Source organism: Mobula hypostoma, chromosome 6 (genome assembly GCF_963921235.1).
Source record: "Mobula hypostoma chromosome 6, sMobHyp1.1, whole genome shotgun sequence".
Classification (NCBI taxonomy): Eukaryota; Metazoa; Chordata; class Chondrichthyes; order Myliobatiformes; family Myliobatidae; genus Mobula; species Mobula hypostoma.
In genome coordinates this window covers 97,853,896-97,871,324 of record NC_086102.1, presented here as the reverse complement: position 1 = coordinate 97,871,324, position 17,429 = coordinate 97,853,896, and the positions used below count along the sequence as shown (strand labels likewise).

General features: G+C 45.5%; 1 protein-coding gene across 2 annotated transcripts in view; it reads left to right on the top strand.

Moving 5' to 3' along the window:
* Positions 1-17,429, top strand: part of esd (esterase D/formylglutathione hydrolase) — a 125,607-nt gene that overhangs the window by 42,275 nt on the left and 65,903 nt on the right. For both annotated transcript variants that reach the window (XM_063051303.1, XM_063051304.1), the window contains exons 3-5: positions 6,732-6,820; positions 9,204-9,302; positions 10,214-10,338. In XM_063051303.1, coding sequence (XP_062907373.1) covers positions 6,732-6,820; positions 9,204-9,302; positions 10,214-10,338 — 313 coding nt within the window. The remainder of the gene's footprint in view (positions 1-6,731; positions 6,821-9,203; positions 9,303-10,213; positions 10,339-17,429) is intronic.

Sequence of the window (17,429 nt, the reverse complement as noted above, 5' to 3'; positions counted from 1 at the left end):
CAGAATCACCACTGCTTGGCTAAAGAAGTACCTCTTTATCTCCTTTCTATTAGGATGCCACTCTATTCTGAGACTGTGTCCTCTGGTCTTGGACTTTCCCACCAAAGGAAACCTCCTCTCCATATCCACTCTATCAAAGCCTTTCAACATTTGATAGATTTCAATGAGGTCACCCCTCATTCTTCTGAATTTCCGTGAATACAGGCCCAGAGTCATCAGAAGCTCTTCATATGACAAGCCATTCAACCTGGAATCATTTTCATGTACCTCCGTTGAACCCTCCCCAGTTTCAGCACATCATTTTTCAGATAAGGGGTCCAAACTTACTCACAATACTCCCAAGTGCTTTATAAAGTTTAAACATTACATCCTCACTTTTATATTCTAGTTCTCTTGGAGTGAATGCTAACATTGCATTTGCCTTCTGCACCAAAGAATCAACCTGCAAATTAACCTTTAGGGAATTCTGCACAAGCACTCCCAAGTCCCTTTGCACCTCAGGTTTTTGTATCTTCTCTCCATTTAGAAAATAGTCAACCCTTTCATTTCTTCTGCCAAAGTGCATGACCATACACATCCTGACATTGTATTCCATCTGCCACTTTATTGCCCATTCTTCTAATCTGTCTAAGTCCTTCTGTAGCCTCTCTACTTCCTCAAAACAACCCTCCACCTAGCTTCATATTATGTCCAAACTTTTCAACAAAGCCATCAATAACCATCATCAAAATCATTGACATATAACATAAAAAGAATCGTTCCCAACACAGACCCCTATGGACTACCCCTAGTCTCCAGCAGCCAGCCAGAAAAGGGTCCTTTTATTCTCACTCTTTGCCTCCTGCCAGTAGCCACTGCTTTATCCATGCTAGGATCTTTCCTGTAATACCATGGGTTTGTAGCTGGTTAAGCAGCTTCATATCTGATACCTGAAGCCTTGTGAAAATCCAAATACACAAAATCAACTGATTCTCCTTTGTTTATCCTGCTTGATATTTCTTCAAAGAATTCCAAGAGATATGTCAAGTAAGATTTTCCCTTGAGGAAACCATGCCGACTACGGCCTATTTTATCGTGTTCCCCCAAGAACCACAAGACCTCATCATTAATAATGGACTCCAACATCTTCCCACTGAGGTCAGACTAACTGGCATATAATTTCCTTTCTTCTGCCTCTCTCCCTTCTTGAAGAGTGGAGTGACATTTAAAATTTTCTAGTTTTCCAGAACCATTCCAGAATCTAGTGATTCTTGAAAAATCAGTCCTCCTGCCTCCAAAATTTCTTCAGCCACCTCTTTCACTGCTCCAGGGTGTACACCATCTGCACCAGGTGACATCTACCTTCAGACCTTTAAGTTTCTCAAGAACCTTCTCACTAGTTATGGTAACTTAACACACTTCATGCCCCTGACACCTAGAACTTTCACCATAGTGCTAGTGTCTTCCACAGACACTCATGCAAAATACTCATTCAGTTCATCTGCCATTTCATTGTCCCCCATTACTACCTTTGTACCATTGTTCTCCAGTGGTCCAATATCCACTTTTAACCTCTTTTTACTCTTTTTGTAGCTGAAGAAACTTTTGATATCCTCTTTAATATTATTGGCTAGCTTACATCTTCTTCGTCTTTGGGATGTATATTACTTCCAGAAATTCCAGCCATTGCTGCTCTGCCATCATCCCTGCCAGTGTCCTTTTCCAATCAATTCTGGCCAGCTCCTCTCTCATGCCCCTGTATTTCCCATTACTCCACAATAATGCTGATACATCTGACATCGCTCTATTTTCGGGGTGAATTCAATTATATTATGACCACTTATCCCTTATGGTTCTTTTACCTTAAGCTCTCTAATCCATTCTGGTTCATTGCACAACACCCAATCCAAAATAGCTGATCCTCTAGTGGGCTCAACCACAAGCAGCTCTAAACAGCCATTTCAGTACTCCAGAAACTCCCCCTCCTGTAATCCAGCACCAACGTGATTTACCCAATTTACCTGCATATCGTAACATTGCCCTTCTGGTGTGCGTTTTCTGTATCCCATTGTAATTTGTAGGCCACATCTGAAGTTTGGAGGTGTTTATACAACTCCCATTACGGTATTTTTACCCTAATGGACGGAGAAGAGGAGAGCTGTGGTCATTGGAGACTCTGTGGTCAGGGGAGCAGACAGGAGATTTTGTGGATGTGAGAAGGACACCCGCATGGTTTGTTGCCTCCCGGGTGCCAGGGTCCGGGATGTCTCTGACCGGGTGCACGACATCCTGGTATGAGAGGGAAAGCAACCAGAAGTCGTGATACATGTTGGGACCAACGACATAGGCATGAAGAGGGATGAGGTCCTGAAGCGTGAGTTTTGGGAACTAGACAGAAGGCTGAAGAACAAGACCTCAAGGGTGGCGTTCTCAGGATTACTGCCAGTGCTACGTGACAGTGATGGTAAGAATTGGAGGAGATGGCAGTTGAATGCGTGGCTGAGGAGTTGGTGCAGGGAGCAGGGTTTTAGATTTTTAGATCATTGGGATCTCTTCTGGGGAAGGTAGGACCTGTACAGATTGGATGGGTTGCACCTGAACTCGAGGGGGAGCAATATCCTTGCAGGTAGGTTTGCTAGCATGGTTCGGGAGGGTTTAAACTAATTTGCGAGGGGGATGGGACCCAGAGCGATACAGCAGTGAAAGAAGTGCATGGAGTAAAGCCAGATCTAACATACAGAGAGGCTTTGAGGAAAGAGAAGCAGAATAAACGGTGTAAAGACAGTAAGGTAGAAGGGCTGAAATGTGTGTACCTCAATGCAAGAAGCATCAGGAACAAAGGTGATGAACTGAGAGCTTGGATACATACATGGAATTATGATGTAGTGGCCATTACAGAGACTTGGCTGGCACCAGGGCAGGAATGGATTCTCAATATTCCTGGATTTCAGTGCTTTAAAAGGGATAGAGAGGGTGGAAAAAGGGGAGGAGAGGTGGCATTACTGGTCAGGGATACTATTACAGCTACAGAAAGGGTGGGTAATGTAGCAGGATCCTCTTTTGAGTCAATATGGGTGGAAGTCAGGAACAGGAAGGGAGCAGTTACTCTATTGGGGGTATTCTATAGGCCCCCTGGTAGCAGCAGAGATACAGAGGGGCAGATTGGGAGGCAGATTTTGGAAAGGTGCAAAAATAACAGGGTTGTTATCATGGGTGACTTTAACTTCCCTAATATTGATTGGCACCTGATTAGTTCCAAGGGTTTAGATGGGGCAGAGTTTGTTAAGTGTGTCCAGGACGGATTCCTGTCACAGTATGTTGACAGGCCGACCGGGGGAATGCCATACTAGACCCCCCCTCCCACTTTCAAATCTCTTGTCTCCCCCTCCCCCTCCCGCTTTCAAATCTGTTGCTAACTCTTCCTTCAGTTAGTCCTGACGAAGGGTCTCGGCCTGAAACGTCAACTGTACCTCTTCCTAGAGATCCTGCCTGGCCTGCTGCGTTCACCAGCAACTTTGATGTGTGTTACTAGATCTAGTACTAGGTAATGAACCAGGTCAGGTCACAGATCTCTCAGTGGGTGAGCATCTGGGGGACAGTGACCACCGCTCCCTGGCCTTTAACATTATCATGGAAAAGGATAGAATCAGAGAAGACAAGAAAATTTTTAATTGGGGAAAGGTAAATAATGAGGCTATAAGGCTAGAACTTGCGGGTGTGAATTGGGATGATGTTTTTGCAGGGAAATGTACTATGAACGTGTAGTCGATGTTTAGAGATCTCTTGCGGGATGTTAGGGATAAATTTGTCCCGGTGAGGAAGATAAAGAATGGTAGGGTGAAGGAACCATGGGTGACAAGTGAGGTGGAAAATCTAGTCTGGTGGAAGAAGGCAGCATACATGAGGTTTAGGAAGCAAGGATCAGATGGGTCTATTGAGGAATATAGGGAAGCAAGAAAGGAGCTTAAGAAGGGGCTGAGAAGAGCAAGAAGGGGGCATGAGAAGGCCTTGGTGAGTTGGGTAAAGGAAAACCCCAAAGCATTCTTCAATTATGTGAAGAAGAAAAAAAGGATGACAGGAGTGAAGGTAGGACCGATTAGAGATAAAGGTGGGAAGATGTGCCTGGAGGCTGTGGAAGTGAGCAAGGTCCTCAATGAATACTTCTGTTCGGTATTCACCGATGAGAGGGAACTTGATGATGGTGAGGACAATATGAGTGAGGTTGATGATCTGGAGCATGTTGATATTAAGGGAGAGGAGGTGTTGGAGTTGTTAAAATACATTAGGACAGATAAGTCACCGGGGCCTGACGGAATATTCCCCAGGCTGCTCCACGAGGCGAGGGAAGAGATTGCTGAGCCTTTGGCTAGGATCTTTATGTCCTCGTTGTCCACGGGAATGGTACCGGAGGATTGGAGGGAGGCGAATGTTGTCCCCTTGTTCAAAAAAGGTAGTAGGGTTAGTCCGGGTAATGATAGACCAGTGAGCCTTACGTCTGTGGTGGGAAAGCTGTTGGAAAAGATTCTTAGAGATAAGATCTGTAGGCATTTAGAGAATCATGGTATGATCAGGGACAGTCAACATGGCTTTGTGAAGGGCAGATCGTGTCTAACATGCCTGATAGAGTTCTTTGAGGAGGTGACCAGGCATATAGATGAGGGTAGTGCAGTGGATGTGATCTATATGGTAAGGCATTTGACAAGGTTCCACATGATAGGCTTATTCAGAAAGTTAGAAGACATGGGTTCCAGGGAAGTTTGGCCAGGTGGATTCAGAATTGGCTTGCCTGCAGAAGGCAGAGGGTGGTGGTGGAGGGAGTACATTCAGATTGGAGGATTGTGACCAGTGGTGTCCCACAAGGATCTGTTCTGGGACCTCTACTTTTCGTGATTTTTATTAATGACCTGGCTGTAGGGGTAGAAGGGTGGGTTGGCAAGTTTGCAGAAGACACAAAGGTTTGTGGTGTTGTAGATAGTGTAGAGGATTGTTAAAGATTGCAGAGAGACATTGATAGGATGCAGGAGTGGGCTGAGAAGTGGCAGATGGAGTTCAACCCGGAGAAGTGTGAGGTGGTACACTTTGGAAGGATAAGCTCCAAGGCAGAGTACAAAGTAAATGGCACTTGGTAGTGTGGAGGAGCAGAGGGATCTCGGGGTACATGTCCACAGATCCCTGGAAGTTGCCTCACAGGTGGATAGGGTAGTTAAGAAAGCTTATGGGGTGTTAGCTTTCATAAGTCGAGGGATAGAGTTTAAGAGTCGCAATGTAATGATGCAGCTCTATAAAACTCTGGTTAGGCCACACTTGGAGTACTGTGTCCAGTTCTGGTCGCCTCATATAGGAAGGATGTGGAAGCATTGGAAAGGGTACAGAGGAGATTTAACAGGATGCTGCCTGGTTTAGAAAGTATGCATTATGATCAGAGATTAAGGGAGCTAGGGCTTTACTCTGTGGAGAGGAGGATGAGAAGAGACATGATAGAGGTGTACAAGATAATAAGAGGAATAGATAGTGTGGATAGCCAGCACCTCTTCCCCACGGCACCACTGCTCAATACAAGAGGACATGGCTTTAAGGTAAAGGGTGGGAAGTTCAAGGGGGATATTAGAGGAAGGTTTTTTACTGAGAGAGTGGTTGGTGCGTGGACTGCACTGCCTGAGTCAGTGGTGCAGGCAGATACACTAGTGAAGTTTAAGAGACTACTGGACAGGTATATGGAGGAACTTAAGGTGGGGGCTTATATGGGAGGCAGGGTTAGAGGGTCGGCACAACATTGCTGTACTGTTCTGTGTTCTATATTAACAAAGCTTCCCTCTAGATCTGAAATTATTTCTTTTTCACTGCCTGGTCTTTTCCTAAGGGCGGAACTTAAATCATACATTGTTTTCGACTCTGAGGAATCTTTTGAATAACCTTTACCAATTAATTGCTGTAATGTTCCTAGACTGATATTTTATACTCAACTAAAATAATATTGTTTCTATTTTGGTTCAGCTTAAACATGTTTTGTTGATATAGTAGATGTTGTTTTAATTATTTGAAGGACTGAAGACTTTAAACTTCATTGAAATTGTTGTTACTTTTGATACTCTACCCTTGCTGAGGCATTCTCACCTAACTCTCGGCACAACATTGTGGGCCGAAAGGCCTGTACTGTGCTGTACTATTCTATGTTCCTTTCTCTCGGCGCATTAGTTCTTGTTTGATAGAGTTGTGTCCTCTAAAGTGAGAGATTTAAGATGAGAAGGGGATAGTGGGATAGTGGTAGATGCCTGCTACAGGCTGCCGGGAGTAGTGTTATAAGTGGGTACAAAAATGGAGTTTAATAGGTTGTTAGAAACCTAAGTATGGAAGGATATGGATCATGTACAGGCAGAAATTATTAAGTTTAATTTGACATCATGACAGTGGGCTGCAGAGCCTTTTCCTGTCTGTACTGTTCTATGTTTTATCTCCTCACCCTAGCACCCTCACCTGTTCATTTGTGCTTGGGCTGATTCAGAATTGGTTTTATATTTGGTACCTGCAGTTTCTCAGTCAGATACGCAGCCTGTTTTAATTTTATTTTTACTTTTCCATTTCAATTTCACTTTGCTGAATTCAATGCTTATTTGAATCTCTTCAGATCAGCAATCTTGCCCAGGTTACACTGTTCCTGTAGTCACATACTTCCACTGTTTTCTGATTTGCTTTTGACTGGAGGGTTGTGTTACCACATTTTAATAAAATGTACTGTTTCCTTTGAATAACAGCTTGGAGTTGAAATGCAAGATGCGGTTTGGAATCTACCTGCCTCCAAAGTCAGAGAGTGCAAAATGCCCAGTGTTGTACTGGCTTTCAGGTAATATGAAATGTCAAAGAACAGTGTGCATTTTCATGCTTAGCTCTTATTCTGCACACAGTGCCCATCGTGCACAGGTGCCAGAGTAGGATACTTTACCTTACATGTTTGATGTCAACTCTTTCATGTTTCAACAAATCGAATTTGCCAATGACTGGAAAATAAAACATTTCAAGGTTATACCTTCAGCACTGCACTGGGAGTTGCATCTCATATATTTTCAGATATACCGTAATGTTGGAAATGGCTTTGAGATGGGGCTTCTTGCACCCAAAGCTGTTGGGAAGTAAGGAGGGCACTTTTGGATAATATTGTATATTTTCCTCTTAAACTGTATTTAGTATGAATGGTTGATGAGGTAGCATAAGCTGAACATTCAACCACTCAACTCTGTTCTGCATTTGTATTGATCCACGCTCTAGGGTCATCCACTTTGTTCATAACACTACTTGCGTTAAAATAGACACATCTCAAACCATCAGCCTGAGCGTACCCCTTCTCTACCACCTGCCTATCCTCCCTCTCGCATTGTCTACAAACTTTCTCAATTTGTGTGCCAACCGCCCCTTCCTCCATCTCTTCAGTTCGGTTCCCACCCCCAAGCAGTTCTAGTTCAAACTCTCCCCAATAGCCTTAGCAAACCTCTCTGCCAGGATATTGGCCCCCTCGGATTCAAGTACAACCCATCCTTTTTGTACAGGTCACTTCTGCCCCAGAAGAGGCCCCAATGATCCAAAAATCTGAATCCCTGCCCCATGCTCCAATCCCTCAGCCACGCACTTATCCTCCACCTCACTCTATTCCTGTACTGACTGTCGCGTGGCACAAGCAATAATCCCAAGATTACTACCTTTGTGGTCCTGCTTCTCAGTTTCCTTCTGAATTCCCTGCAGTCTGTTTTCCGGACCTCCTCCCTTTTCCTACCTATGACATTGGTACCAGTATGTACCACGACCTCTGGCTGTTCTCCTTCCCACTTCAGGATATGGTGGACGCAATCAGAAACATCCCGGACCCTGGCACCTGGGAGGCAAACTACCACCTGCGTTTCTTTCCTGCGTCCACAGAATTGCCTGTCTGATTCCCTAACTATAGAGACCCCTATGACTGCTGCCTTCTTCCTTTCCCTACTCTTCTGAGCCACAGGGCCAGACTCTGTGCTTTCCCCAGATAGGTTCCCCCACCCTCCTCCCAAAAGTACTTAAGCAGGAGTACTTAATTGTTAAGGGGGACAGCCATAGGAGTACTCTCCATTATCTGACTCCTGCACTTCCCTCTCCTGACTGTTATCCACTTAACTGTCTCCTAAGGCCCCAGTGTGACTGCTTGCCTGTAGCTCTTCACTATCACCTCCCCACTCCCTGACCAGACGAAGGTCATCGTGCTGCATCTCCAGTTCCCTAATCCAGTCCCTCAGGAGCTTCAACTCGACGTAGCTGGTGTAGATGTGGCCGTCTGGGAGGCTGGGCGTTGCCTGGACATCCCACATCTGACACCCCGTACAGAATACTGCCCCATACTTCCTGTTTCTATTCCTCACAGGTAACTTACCTCGCCTCAACCCGTTATTGGCAAAGCCCTGTTGAGCTAAAGTCTCAGATCACTCAGTTGATGACCGCTCCGCTAGGCAGTGTCTCCCTTTTATGCCTGAACCTTCCCTGCTGTTTAACTCACGATTGGTGGTCCGGTTATAGCCGCTGATAGGCCACGTACAATAGTAACGCTCTTGAAGCTCCCTTTTTAAATGACCACTGCCAGCCTGCGAGAAATCCCTCTTGGTAAAGCTCTGTTGATGCCACGTAATCCAGTTCTAGCTCCAACTATTTAACACAGTTTGTTAGAAGCTGCAGCTCAGTGCACCTCGCAGGTATAGTTGTCAGGGACACTGGAGGTCTCCCTGCCTTCCCACGTCCTGCAAGAGGAGCATTCCATGAACTTGCCTGGCATCTATACTATCCTACCTGAGCAAAAATAAAGAAAAGAATGAAAAAACTTAAGCTTTTCTTTCCATTCCTTTATATGACTAAAGCCACTTGCTAATCAATCCAAAATGCTGATTGGTCACTGGTCAAAGCTCCTTTTCGCTGTAACAACCCGCTGCTGTCTTTTATCCATGGGCAGTGCATCTGATTGAAGTTCCCTCCTCTCAAAACTTCTGATGTCCGGATTGGCCACTGATTAAAGCTCTTTTATATTTAGTATCTTAAAAATTTCTGTTTTTTTATTGGCTGTTATGCTTTCTCAGATCTTTTATGAGTATGTGCATGCTTTGTATTTTATTGTTCTGTCCTTTCTTTTCACAAAATACATCAAGCTATTTCTTGAAGCATGGGCAGATCTGAAAATCCCTGCTTTTGACCTGAGTCCTCTTTGGTTTCTTTAGGATTAACCTGCACAGAACAGAATTTCATAACCAAAGCATCCAGTCAGCAAGCAGCTGCTGAATTTGGACTCATTATTGTGGTACCAGACACCAGTCCTCGTGAGTAATTGTCTGTTCTGTTTCTCTTCTTTGCACTAGGTTAAAGCAGAGTTGAATCAATATTAACATGTGCAAGTCATTTTCACATTCAACATTTCTGACAGTTATAGTAATTGAATGTAAAAAAAAAAGACCAGGTAGCAGAGCACCAGAGACCTGACCTCGGCTGTCTGTGTGGAGTTTGCATGCCTCCTTCTGACTGAATGGGTTGCTCCTCACTGGATGTTCTGGTTTCCTTCTACATCTCAAAGTGATGCTGGTTGATGTAAGTTGTCCCCAGTCCATGGCTTCCTCTTTTGACTTGATGAGGCCACCTCATATTCTGTCTGGGTGGCCTCCAACCTGATGGGGTAAACATTAATTTCTCCTTTTGGTAATTTTTGCCTCCCCATTCCCTCTTCTTCTGTTCCCCACTCTGGTGCCCTACCTTTTCTCCTCACTTGCCTATCAGCAGCCCCTGGTCGCTAACCCGGTCCCCGCCCCGCCCCCGGTTTTCTCCCATGGTCCATGCTACTCTCCTATCAGATTCCTACTTCTCCAGCCCTTTACCTTTCCCATTCACCTGTCACATTGTAGCTAGTCCTCCTTCCCCTCACCCACTATTTATCCTGATGGGTTCCCTCTTGCTTTCCAGTCCTGAAATAGAGTTTGATCCCAAAATTCAACTGTTTTGTGCATTTCCATAGACGCTGCCTAACTTGCTAAGTTTCTTCAGCACTTTGTGTATGTTGCTCTGGATTCCCAGCATCTGCAGAATCTATGAAATGAAATGTGTTGGTGTAGAGTCAGTATCAGTGGGTGATTGATGGTTGCTGTAGACTGAGGGCCATTTTATGAGCTATATTTCTGTCACACTTTGACTCATGTTTACAGATCAATCAGCTCACTGAGATTTGTTGTTGTTGTTGTAGGTGGCTGCAATATTCCTGGTGAGGATGATAGCTTGGACTTTGGTACAGGGGCTGGATTTTATGTAGATTCCTCAGAGGAACCTTGGAAGACCAACTACAGGATGTACACATATGTCACAGAGGAGGTACGTTGAACAGTGCGTGAGAGTGTTGAAATTGAAGTGAAGAGATTATTTCTGATGACATGCTGACCCTACCTTTGCTCCCAGGGTCTCTGTTTAGTTGGTGGACAGCAAGGAGCAGAGCTCCCAATGGGAGAAAACGAAGGAGGCCTGTTTGGCCTTTTGCAAAGCTATATGGGTACACCATAGTCCCTCAATCAGCCAGCGTTTTTGTGCCATCACCAACACCTCCATCTTGCCTCCATCGTTCCAAATGTTTGATATCTTAATCCAACAAAAACAGTTTTACTTCCTATTCTAATTTCCTCATAGAATATCTTAGGATTTCAGTTTCCACTTCCTAGTCACATTCTTTTCGCAGCAGTAGTTGCTGTTGGCCACAGGCTTTTGACCTATTGGCAGTCATACCTGCTCAGTGCAATCATCTGTCACAGTGCTGGTGGCAGAAATTCACAGCCATCCATATTCAGTCACCTCACAACACTTCATCGCCACCTCTCTGTGAAGGCAGGCAGCGACTTGATTTAACATCAAGGCATTCAGCTCAGTAGTACCTGAATCCTGAGGGAGGTCATTGATTGGAAAGTAAAAGTCAAGTTTATTGTCATATGCAAAAGTATACAGATACATTGGAAAACTTACTAGCTGCAGCATCACAGGGATCACTCTCTTCTCTCTTCGGTTATCCATCGAAATCCGATGACGACATCCACTCCTCTAACAGTGAGATCTTTAATGACTATACAGGTGGGACATATATATGTGGTAGTGGTGGCAACCATGGCTGTATTTCTCCTGGCTCTATTCTGCTGTCTTCTGGTTGTTCTTCCCATCTCCAGAATACGAACCCCATTCCTACACAGCTGTCGCCAAGTGGCACGGTCAGCAGCAACCTCCTCCAGGTCCTTGGGTCTGATCTTGCACTTCCTTAAAGCACTCTTCATCTGATCCTTATAGCGTTTCTTCGGCTTTCCAGCTGAGCGTTGACCATGATGTAGTTGGCCATATAACACTCTGCGGGGTAGCTGACATGGGGGCATCCTTATCACGTGCCTCAGCCACTGTAGCTGATGCTGGGTGATCGTGGCCTCAATACTTCTACAGTTGGTCTTTACAAGTATTTCAATGTGAGGCACCCGCTCATGCCAGGTAATTCCCAGGATGCGCTGGAGGCAGCTTATGTGGAAGCGCTCCAAGGACTTGATGTGACGGCTGTAGGTTACCCAAGCTTCACAGCTATAAAGGAGGGTGGTGACACAGACTGCTTGGTATACGGCAACTTTTGTGGAGGGACGAAGGCTCCTATTCTGAAAAACTCTATGCTGAAGTCTCCCAAAGGCAGCTGATGCCTGTTTAATGTGGCTGTGGATGTCGTTGTCAATGCAACTATCCTCAGAGAGAATGCTCCCCAGATATTTGAAAGGTGGCACTACTGACAGCTTTTCATCACCAACAGTGAAGGCAGGTAGAGTGGGTGGGACACTGGTACTCCATTGGCAAACCACTTCTGTCTTGGTGGTATTGACAGTCAGCCCCATCCTGCTGTACGCTCTCACCACCACAGCAAGGACAGTCTGAAGATCCTCTGGAGTATGGGCCACAAGAGCACAGTCGTCTGTATACTGCAGCTCCAGGACCCGCTCTGTACAGAGTTTGGTGGTTGCGTGAAGCCTCCTGATGTCAAAGAGGTTGCCATCTAATCTGACGTCCACTGCCACACCACTGTTGTCTTCAATCTCGTTGTGGAGAAGCTTGGTAACACACAAGAGGAAGATGTTAAAGAGCACTGGCACTAGTATACACCCCTGCCTCACCCCGGGTGCGTACAAGGAAGGGCTCGGACTCTTGTCCTCCTATGGTCACCATAGTCATCCCAGTGTGGAACTGGCAGAGGATGTTAACAGATTTATTGGGACAGCCAAACCTAAGAAGGACATCCCATTAGAGCTCTCTTTGCACAGTGTCGAATGCGTTGCAGAGGTCGACAAAGGCCATAAACAGGTCCTGGCACTTTTCCTGAAGCTGCTGGGCTGTAAAGATCATATTGATCGTGCTCCTGTTCTTACTAAATCCACACTGTGATTCAGGCAGCATTGACTCGGTGATGTTACTGATGAGTCTCTGAAGCATCACCTTAGCCAGGACCAGAACGGAGTGACATGCCCCTACAATTGCCGCAGATGGCCTTGTCGCCCTTGTTCTTATAAATGACAACGATGTTTGCATTTCTCCATTGCTTTGGGATGTTCTCATCAGTCCAGGCCTTGGTGATGTACTGGTAGAGGGTGCGCATGCACATGTATCCTCCATTCTTCAATAACTCAGCAGGGATATTGTCAGTTCCAGGGGACTTATTGTAAGGGAATGGACAGCTGACAGAGCCTCCTGGAAGGTTGGTGGTAGACTGAGGTTGTGGGTAGGAGGAAATTCAGGCAGTTTGTCCAGGATGGTGGGGTCTGTGTCAGAGTCCTGATTAAGCAGGGTGTTAAAATGCTCAGCCCACCTCAGCAGAATGGTATTCTGATTCTTTAGAAGTGTTAGACCATCTGTTGTTTTCAGGGGAGTAACGCATTGATTTATTGGGCCGTAGATGGTTTTGACAGCATTGTAAAAATTATGCATGGCATTATTATCGGCAAAGGACTGGATTTCATGTATCTTTTCAGTCCACCACTGATTTTGTATGGCCCATATTGCCTTTTGCACTTTCCTCCGAGCTGCCTTCCAATGCTGCCTGATGCTGGTGAATGATGGGTTGTCTAATGTTGCCTGGTGTGCTTTGTGCATGACCTTAAGCAAGTTGTGGATGGTGTCTGAGTTATCGTCAAACCAATCTTGGTGGTTCCTGCTCTTATGGCCGATGGATTGGGTTGCTGCCTAATAGAGCGCAGAGCTGATATAGGTCCACTGTTGTTCCATGGTATTTTCTGAGCTCAGGCAAGGTTCCAACTCCCTTAGTTTCTCAGCTAGGATGCGTCGAAACTCACTTCTTGCTTCTGTGCTTCTCAGGCGGTTGCAATTTAGCCGCTTTTTATTGGGTTTTTGCATCCACAAGGGGGGACACACTTTCAATCATGTGCCAATGTTTAGAGTGAGGGTGCATCCACGAAGTCTTATATTTTGCCTTCTGCTGGAAGATGGTGTTGATTATGGTAAGGTTATGCTCAGAGCAAAGAGTAAGTAGCCTCATGCCATTTGCATTCACCTTGCCAATACCATGCCTACCTAGCACTCCACTCCATATCCTGTTGTTCTGTCCCACTCTAGAGTTGAAGTCCCCAAGCAAAAGGATTTTATCATTCTTAGGGATCCGGCAAAGAGCTTCATCCAATGTCTGATAAAAAGCCTTCCTTGGCCTCATTCTCAGATGGCAAAGTTGGTGCATAGGCACTGAGAAGCGTGGCATAATGCTTCTTTGCCAGGGGGATACGGAAGGTCATTAGTCTTTCACTAATGCCAAGAGGTGTTTCTGTAAGACTTGATAGAAAGGTGTTCTTGATGGCCAAGCCTACTCCGTGGAGATGTTGTCTACCTGAGGGGAAACCTTTCCAGACGAAGGTGTAACCCATCCCTTCCTCTCTTAAAGAGCCTTCACCCAGGAGACTGGTCTCACTCAGGGCAGCAATGTCGATGTTATAGTGCCTCAGCTCAGCAGCGATTAAGGCTGTTCCTGATGAGGTCGGTCAGAGATGTCATACGAGTCCGGGAGAGTCCTTACATTCCACGTTGCCAGTTTTAGGTTGTATTTTTCTTATTTTTCTTATAAGGAATAACAGAGACATGGCTTCAAGTGGACAGGCCTGGGAAATGAATATTCAAGGGTATATGTCTTATCGAAAGGACAGATAGATGGGCAGAGGGGGTAGGGTGGCTGTGTTGGTGAGGAATGATATTCAGTCCCTTGCGAGGGGGGACATAGAATCAGGAGACGTAGAGTCAGTATGGATAGAACTGAGAAATTCTAAGGGTAGAAAGACCCTAATGGGAGTTACCTACAGGCCCCCAAACAGTGGTCTGGATATAGGGTGTAGCAAAGGCAATGCTACAGTTGTTATGGGGGACTTCAACATGCAGGTAGACTGGAGGAATCAGGTTGGTGCTGGACCCCAAGAAAGGGAGTTTGTGGAGTCCCTCCGAGATGGATTCTTAGAACAGCTTGTACTGGAGCCTACCAGAGAGAACGCAATTCTAGATTTACTGGATTTGCAATGAACCGGATTTGATCAGGGACCTCAAGGTAAAGGAGCCATTAGGAGGTAGTGATCATAATATGATAAGTTTTAATCTATAATTTGAGAGGGAGAAGGGAAACTCGGAAGTGTCAGTATTACAGTTGAACAAAGTGAACTATGGTGCTATGAGGGAGTTGCTGGCCAAAGTTCAATGGAACAATACCCTAGCAGGGATGACAGTGGAACAGCAATGGCAAGTGTTTCTGGGAATAATGCAGAAGGTGCAGGATCAGTTCGTTCCAAAGAGGAAGAAAGATCCTAAGGGGAGTAAGGGGAGGCCGTAGCTGACAAGGGAAGTCATGGACAGCATAAAAATAAAAGAGAAGTATAACATAGCAAAGACGAGTGGGAAGCCAGAGGATTGGGAAACTTTTAAAGAGCAACAGGAGGTAAGCAAAAAGGCAATACGCGGAGAAAAAATGAGGTACGGAGGTAAACTAGTCAAGAATATAAAGGAGGATAGTAAAAGCTTCTTTAGGTATTGTTACGTACCCCGTAACTGGGTTGCCAAACCAGCAGAAATGGATCACTCAGTTGGAGTCTGGATTACTAGAACTAAGAAAGTTTTATTAAAGAAACAAGCAACACAGTAATCGAAAGGATAATAAATGCAACAGTTCAGCAATGATAAACACACATGTGCACAGAATTAAGATAACAGCATCAATCAAGCTCTATCGTTGTCTAGGGATAAATGACCAATTTCAAAGTGACACAAAGTTCAGTCCAATTTAGTAGTTCAGTTCGCAGTAATCGTTGCCATGGCGATGGACAACGTGGGGGGAGAGAGAGAGAGAGAGAGAGAGAGAGAACGGGAACGACTGATCATTCAGAAACGGCTTCCACTCACAGACCGGCGATAATTGCTCACAAGCAGCTTTCGGGCAGGTCCTTGGTGATGTCACCTGAGATCACCGACTGTGACCCCTCCTCCAGATGCGGTCGATCCTCTGCAGTGAACCCGGCACCCAAGCAAGGGCGGACACACACCGGGTTCCCGCTGATCGTACCTTTCCACCCTGTGCGTTGTCCGGTACTTCCCACCGACTCGTGAGAGGTGCACCGCTTCCAGGGTCTCGTTACCTCGGGTGTCGTGTGTGTCTGCCTTAGCGAACCAGTCCCTTTTTATCCCCCTGCTGGGGTATCACCTGTCCATCACTTCAAACAGTTCAGGGTTCAAAGGGGGAGCCGCTCCAGACAGCTCTCTCTCCCGTCCCTTCATTACACATCTCCAGATGCTGTTTCATTGTGTTCCTTATCTCTCTCTTGAAGACAGGTGGCAGACCAACTGCTGATCACACAGGACAGCTAACATCTTATCTATGTGTATTCTCGTCACAGTATGTGAAAAGGAAAAAAGTAGTTAAGACCAAAATTTGGCCCTTGAAGACAGAAGCGGGTGAATTTATTATGGGGAACAAGGAAATGGCAGACGAGTTGAACAGGTACTTTGGATCTGTCTTCACTAGGGAAGACACAAACAATCTCCCAGATGTAATAGTGGCCAAAAGACCTAGGGTAATGGATGAATTGAAGGAAATTTATATTAGGCCGGAAATGGTGTTGGATAGGCTGTTGGGTCTGAAGGCTGATAAGTCCCCGGGACCTGATGGTCTGCATCCCAGGGTACTTAAGGAGGTGGCTTTAGAAATCGTGGACACATTGGTAATCATTTTCCAATGTTCTATAGATTCAGGATCGGTTCCTGTGGATTGGAGGGTGGCTAATGTTGTCCCTCTCTTCAAGAACGGAGGAAGAGAGAAAACAGGGAATTATAGACCGGTTAGCCTGACGTCGGTGGTGGGAAAGATGCTGGAGTCAATTATAAAAGATGAAATTACAACACATCTGGATAGTAGTAACAGGATTGGTCCGAGTCAGCATGGATTTACGAAGGGGAAATCGTGCTTGACTAATCTTCTGGAATTTTTTGAGGATGTAACTATGAAAATGGACAAAAAGAAAGCCTTGATAAAGTCCCACATAGGAGATTAGTGGGCAAAATTAGGGCACATGGTATTGGGAGCAGAGTACTGACATGGATTGAAAATTGGCTGGCTGACAGAAAACAAAGAGTAGCGATTAACGGGTCCCTTTCGGAATGGCAGGCGGTGACCAGTGGGGTACCACAGGGTTCAGTGCTGGGACCGCAGCTGTTTACAATATATATTAATGATTTAGATGAGGGAATTAAAAGTAACATTAGCAAATTTGCCGATGACACAAAACTGGGTGGCAGTGTGAAATGTGAGGAGGATGTTATGAGAATACAGGGTGACCTGGACAGGCTGGGTGAGTGGGCAGATGCATGGCAGATGCAGGTTAATATGGATAAATGTGAGGTTATCCACTTTGGTGGTAAGAACGGGAAGGCAGATTATTATCTAAATGGAGTCAAGTTAGGAAAAGGGGAAGCACAACGAGATCTAGCTGTTCTTGTACATCAGCCGCTGAAAGCAAGTATGCAAGTACAGCAGGCAGTGAAAAAAGCTAATGGCATGCTGGCCTTCATAACAAGGGGAATTGAGTATAAGAGCAAAGAGGTCCTTCTGCAGCTGTACAGGGCCCTGGTGAGACCACACCTGGAGTACTGTGTGCAGTTTTGCTCTCCAAATTTGAGGAAGGACATTCTTGCTATTGAGGGAGTGCAGCGTAGGTTCACAAGATTAATTCCTGGGATGGCGGGTCTGTCATATGTCGAAAGATTGGAGCAACTGGGCATGTATGCTCTGGAATTTAGAAGGCTGAGAGGGGAACTTATTGAAACATATAAGATTATTAAGGGATTGGACACTCTGCAGGCAGGAAGCATGTTCCCGCTGGTGGGTGAGTCCAGAACCAGAGGCCACAGTTTAAGAATTA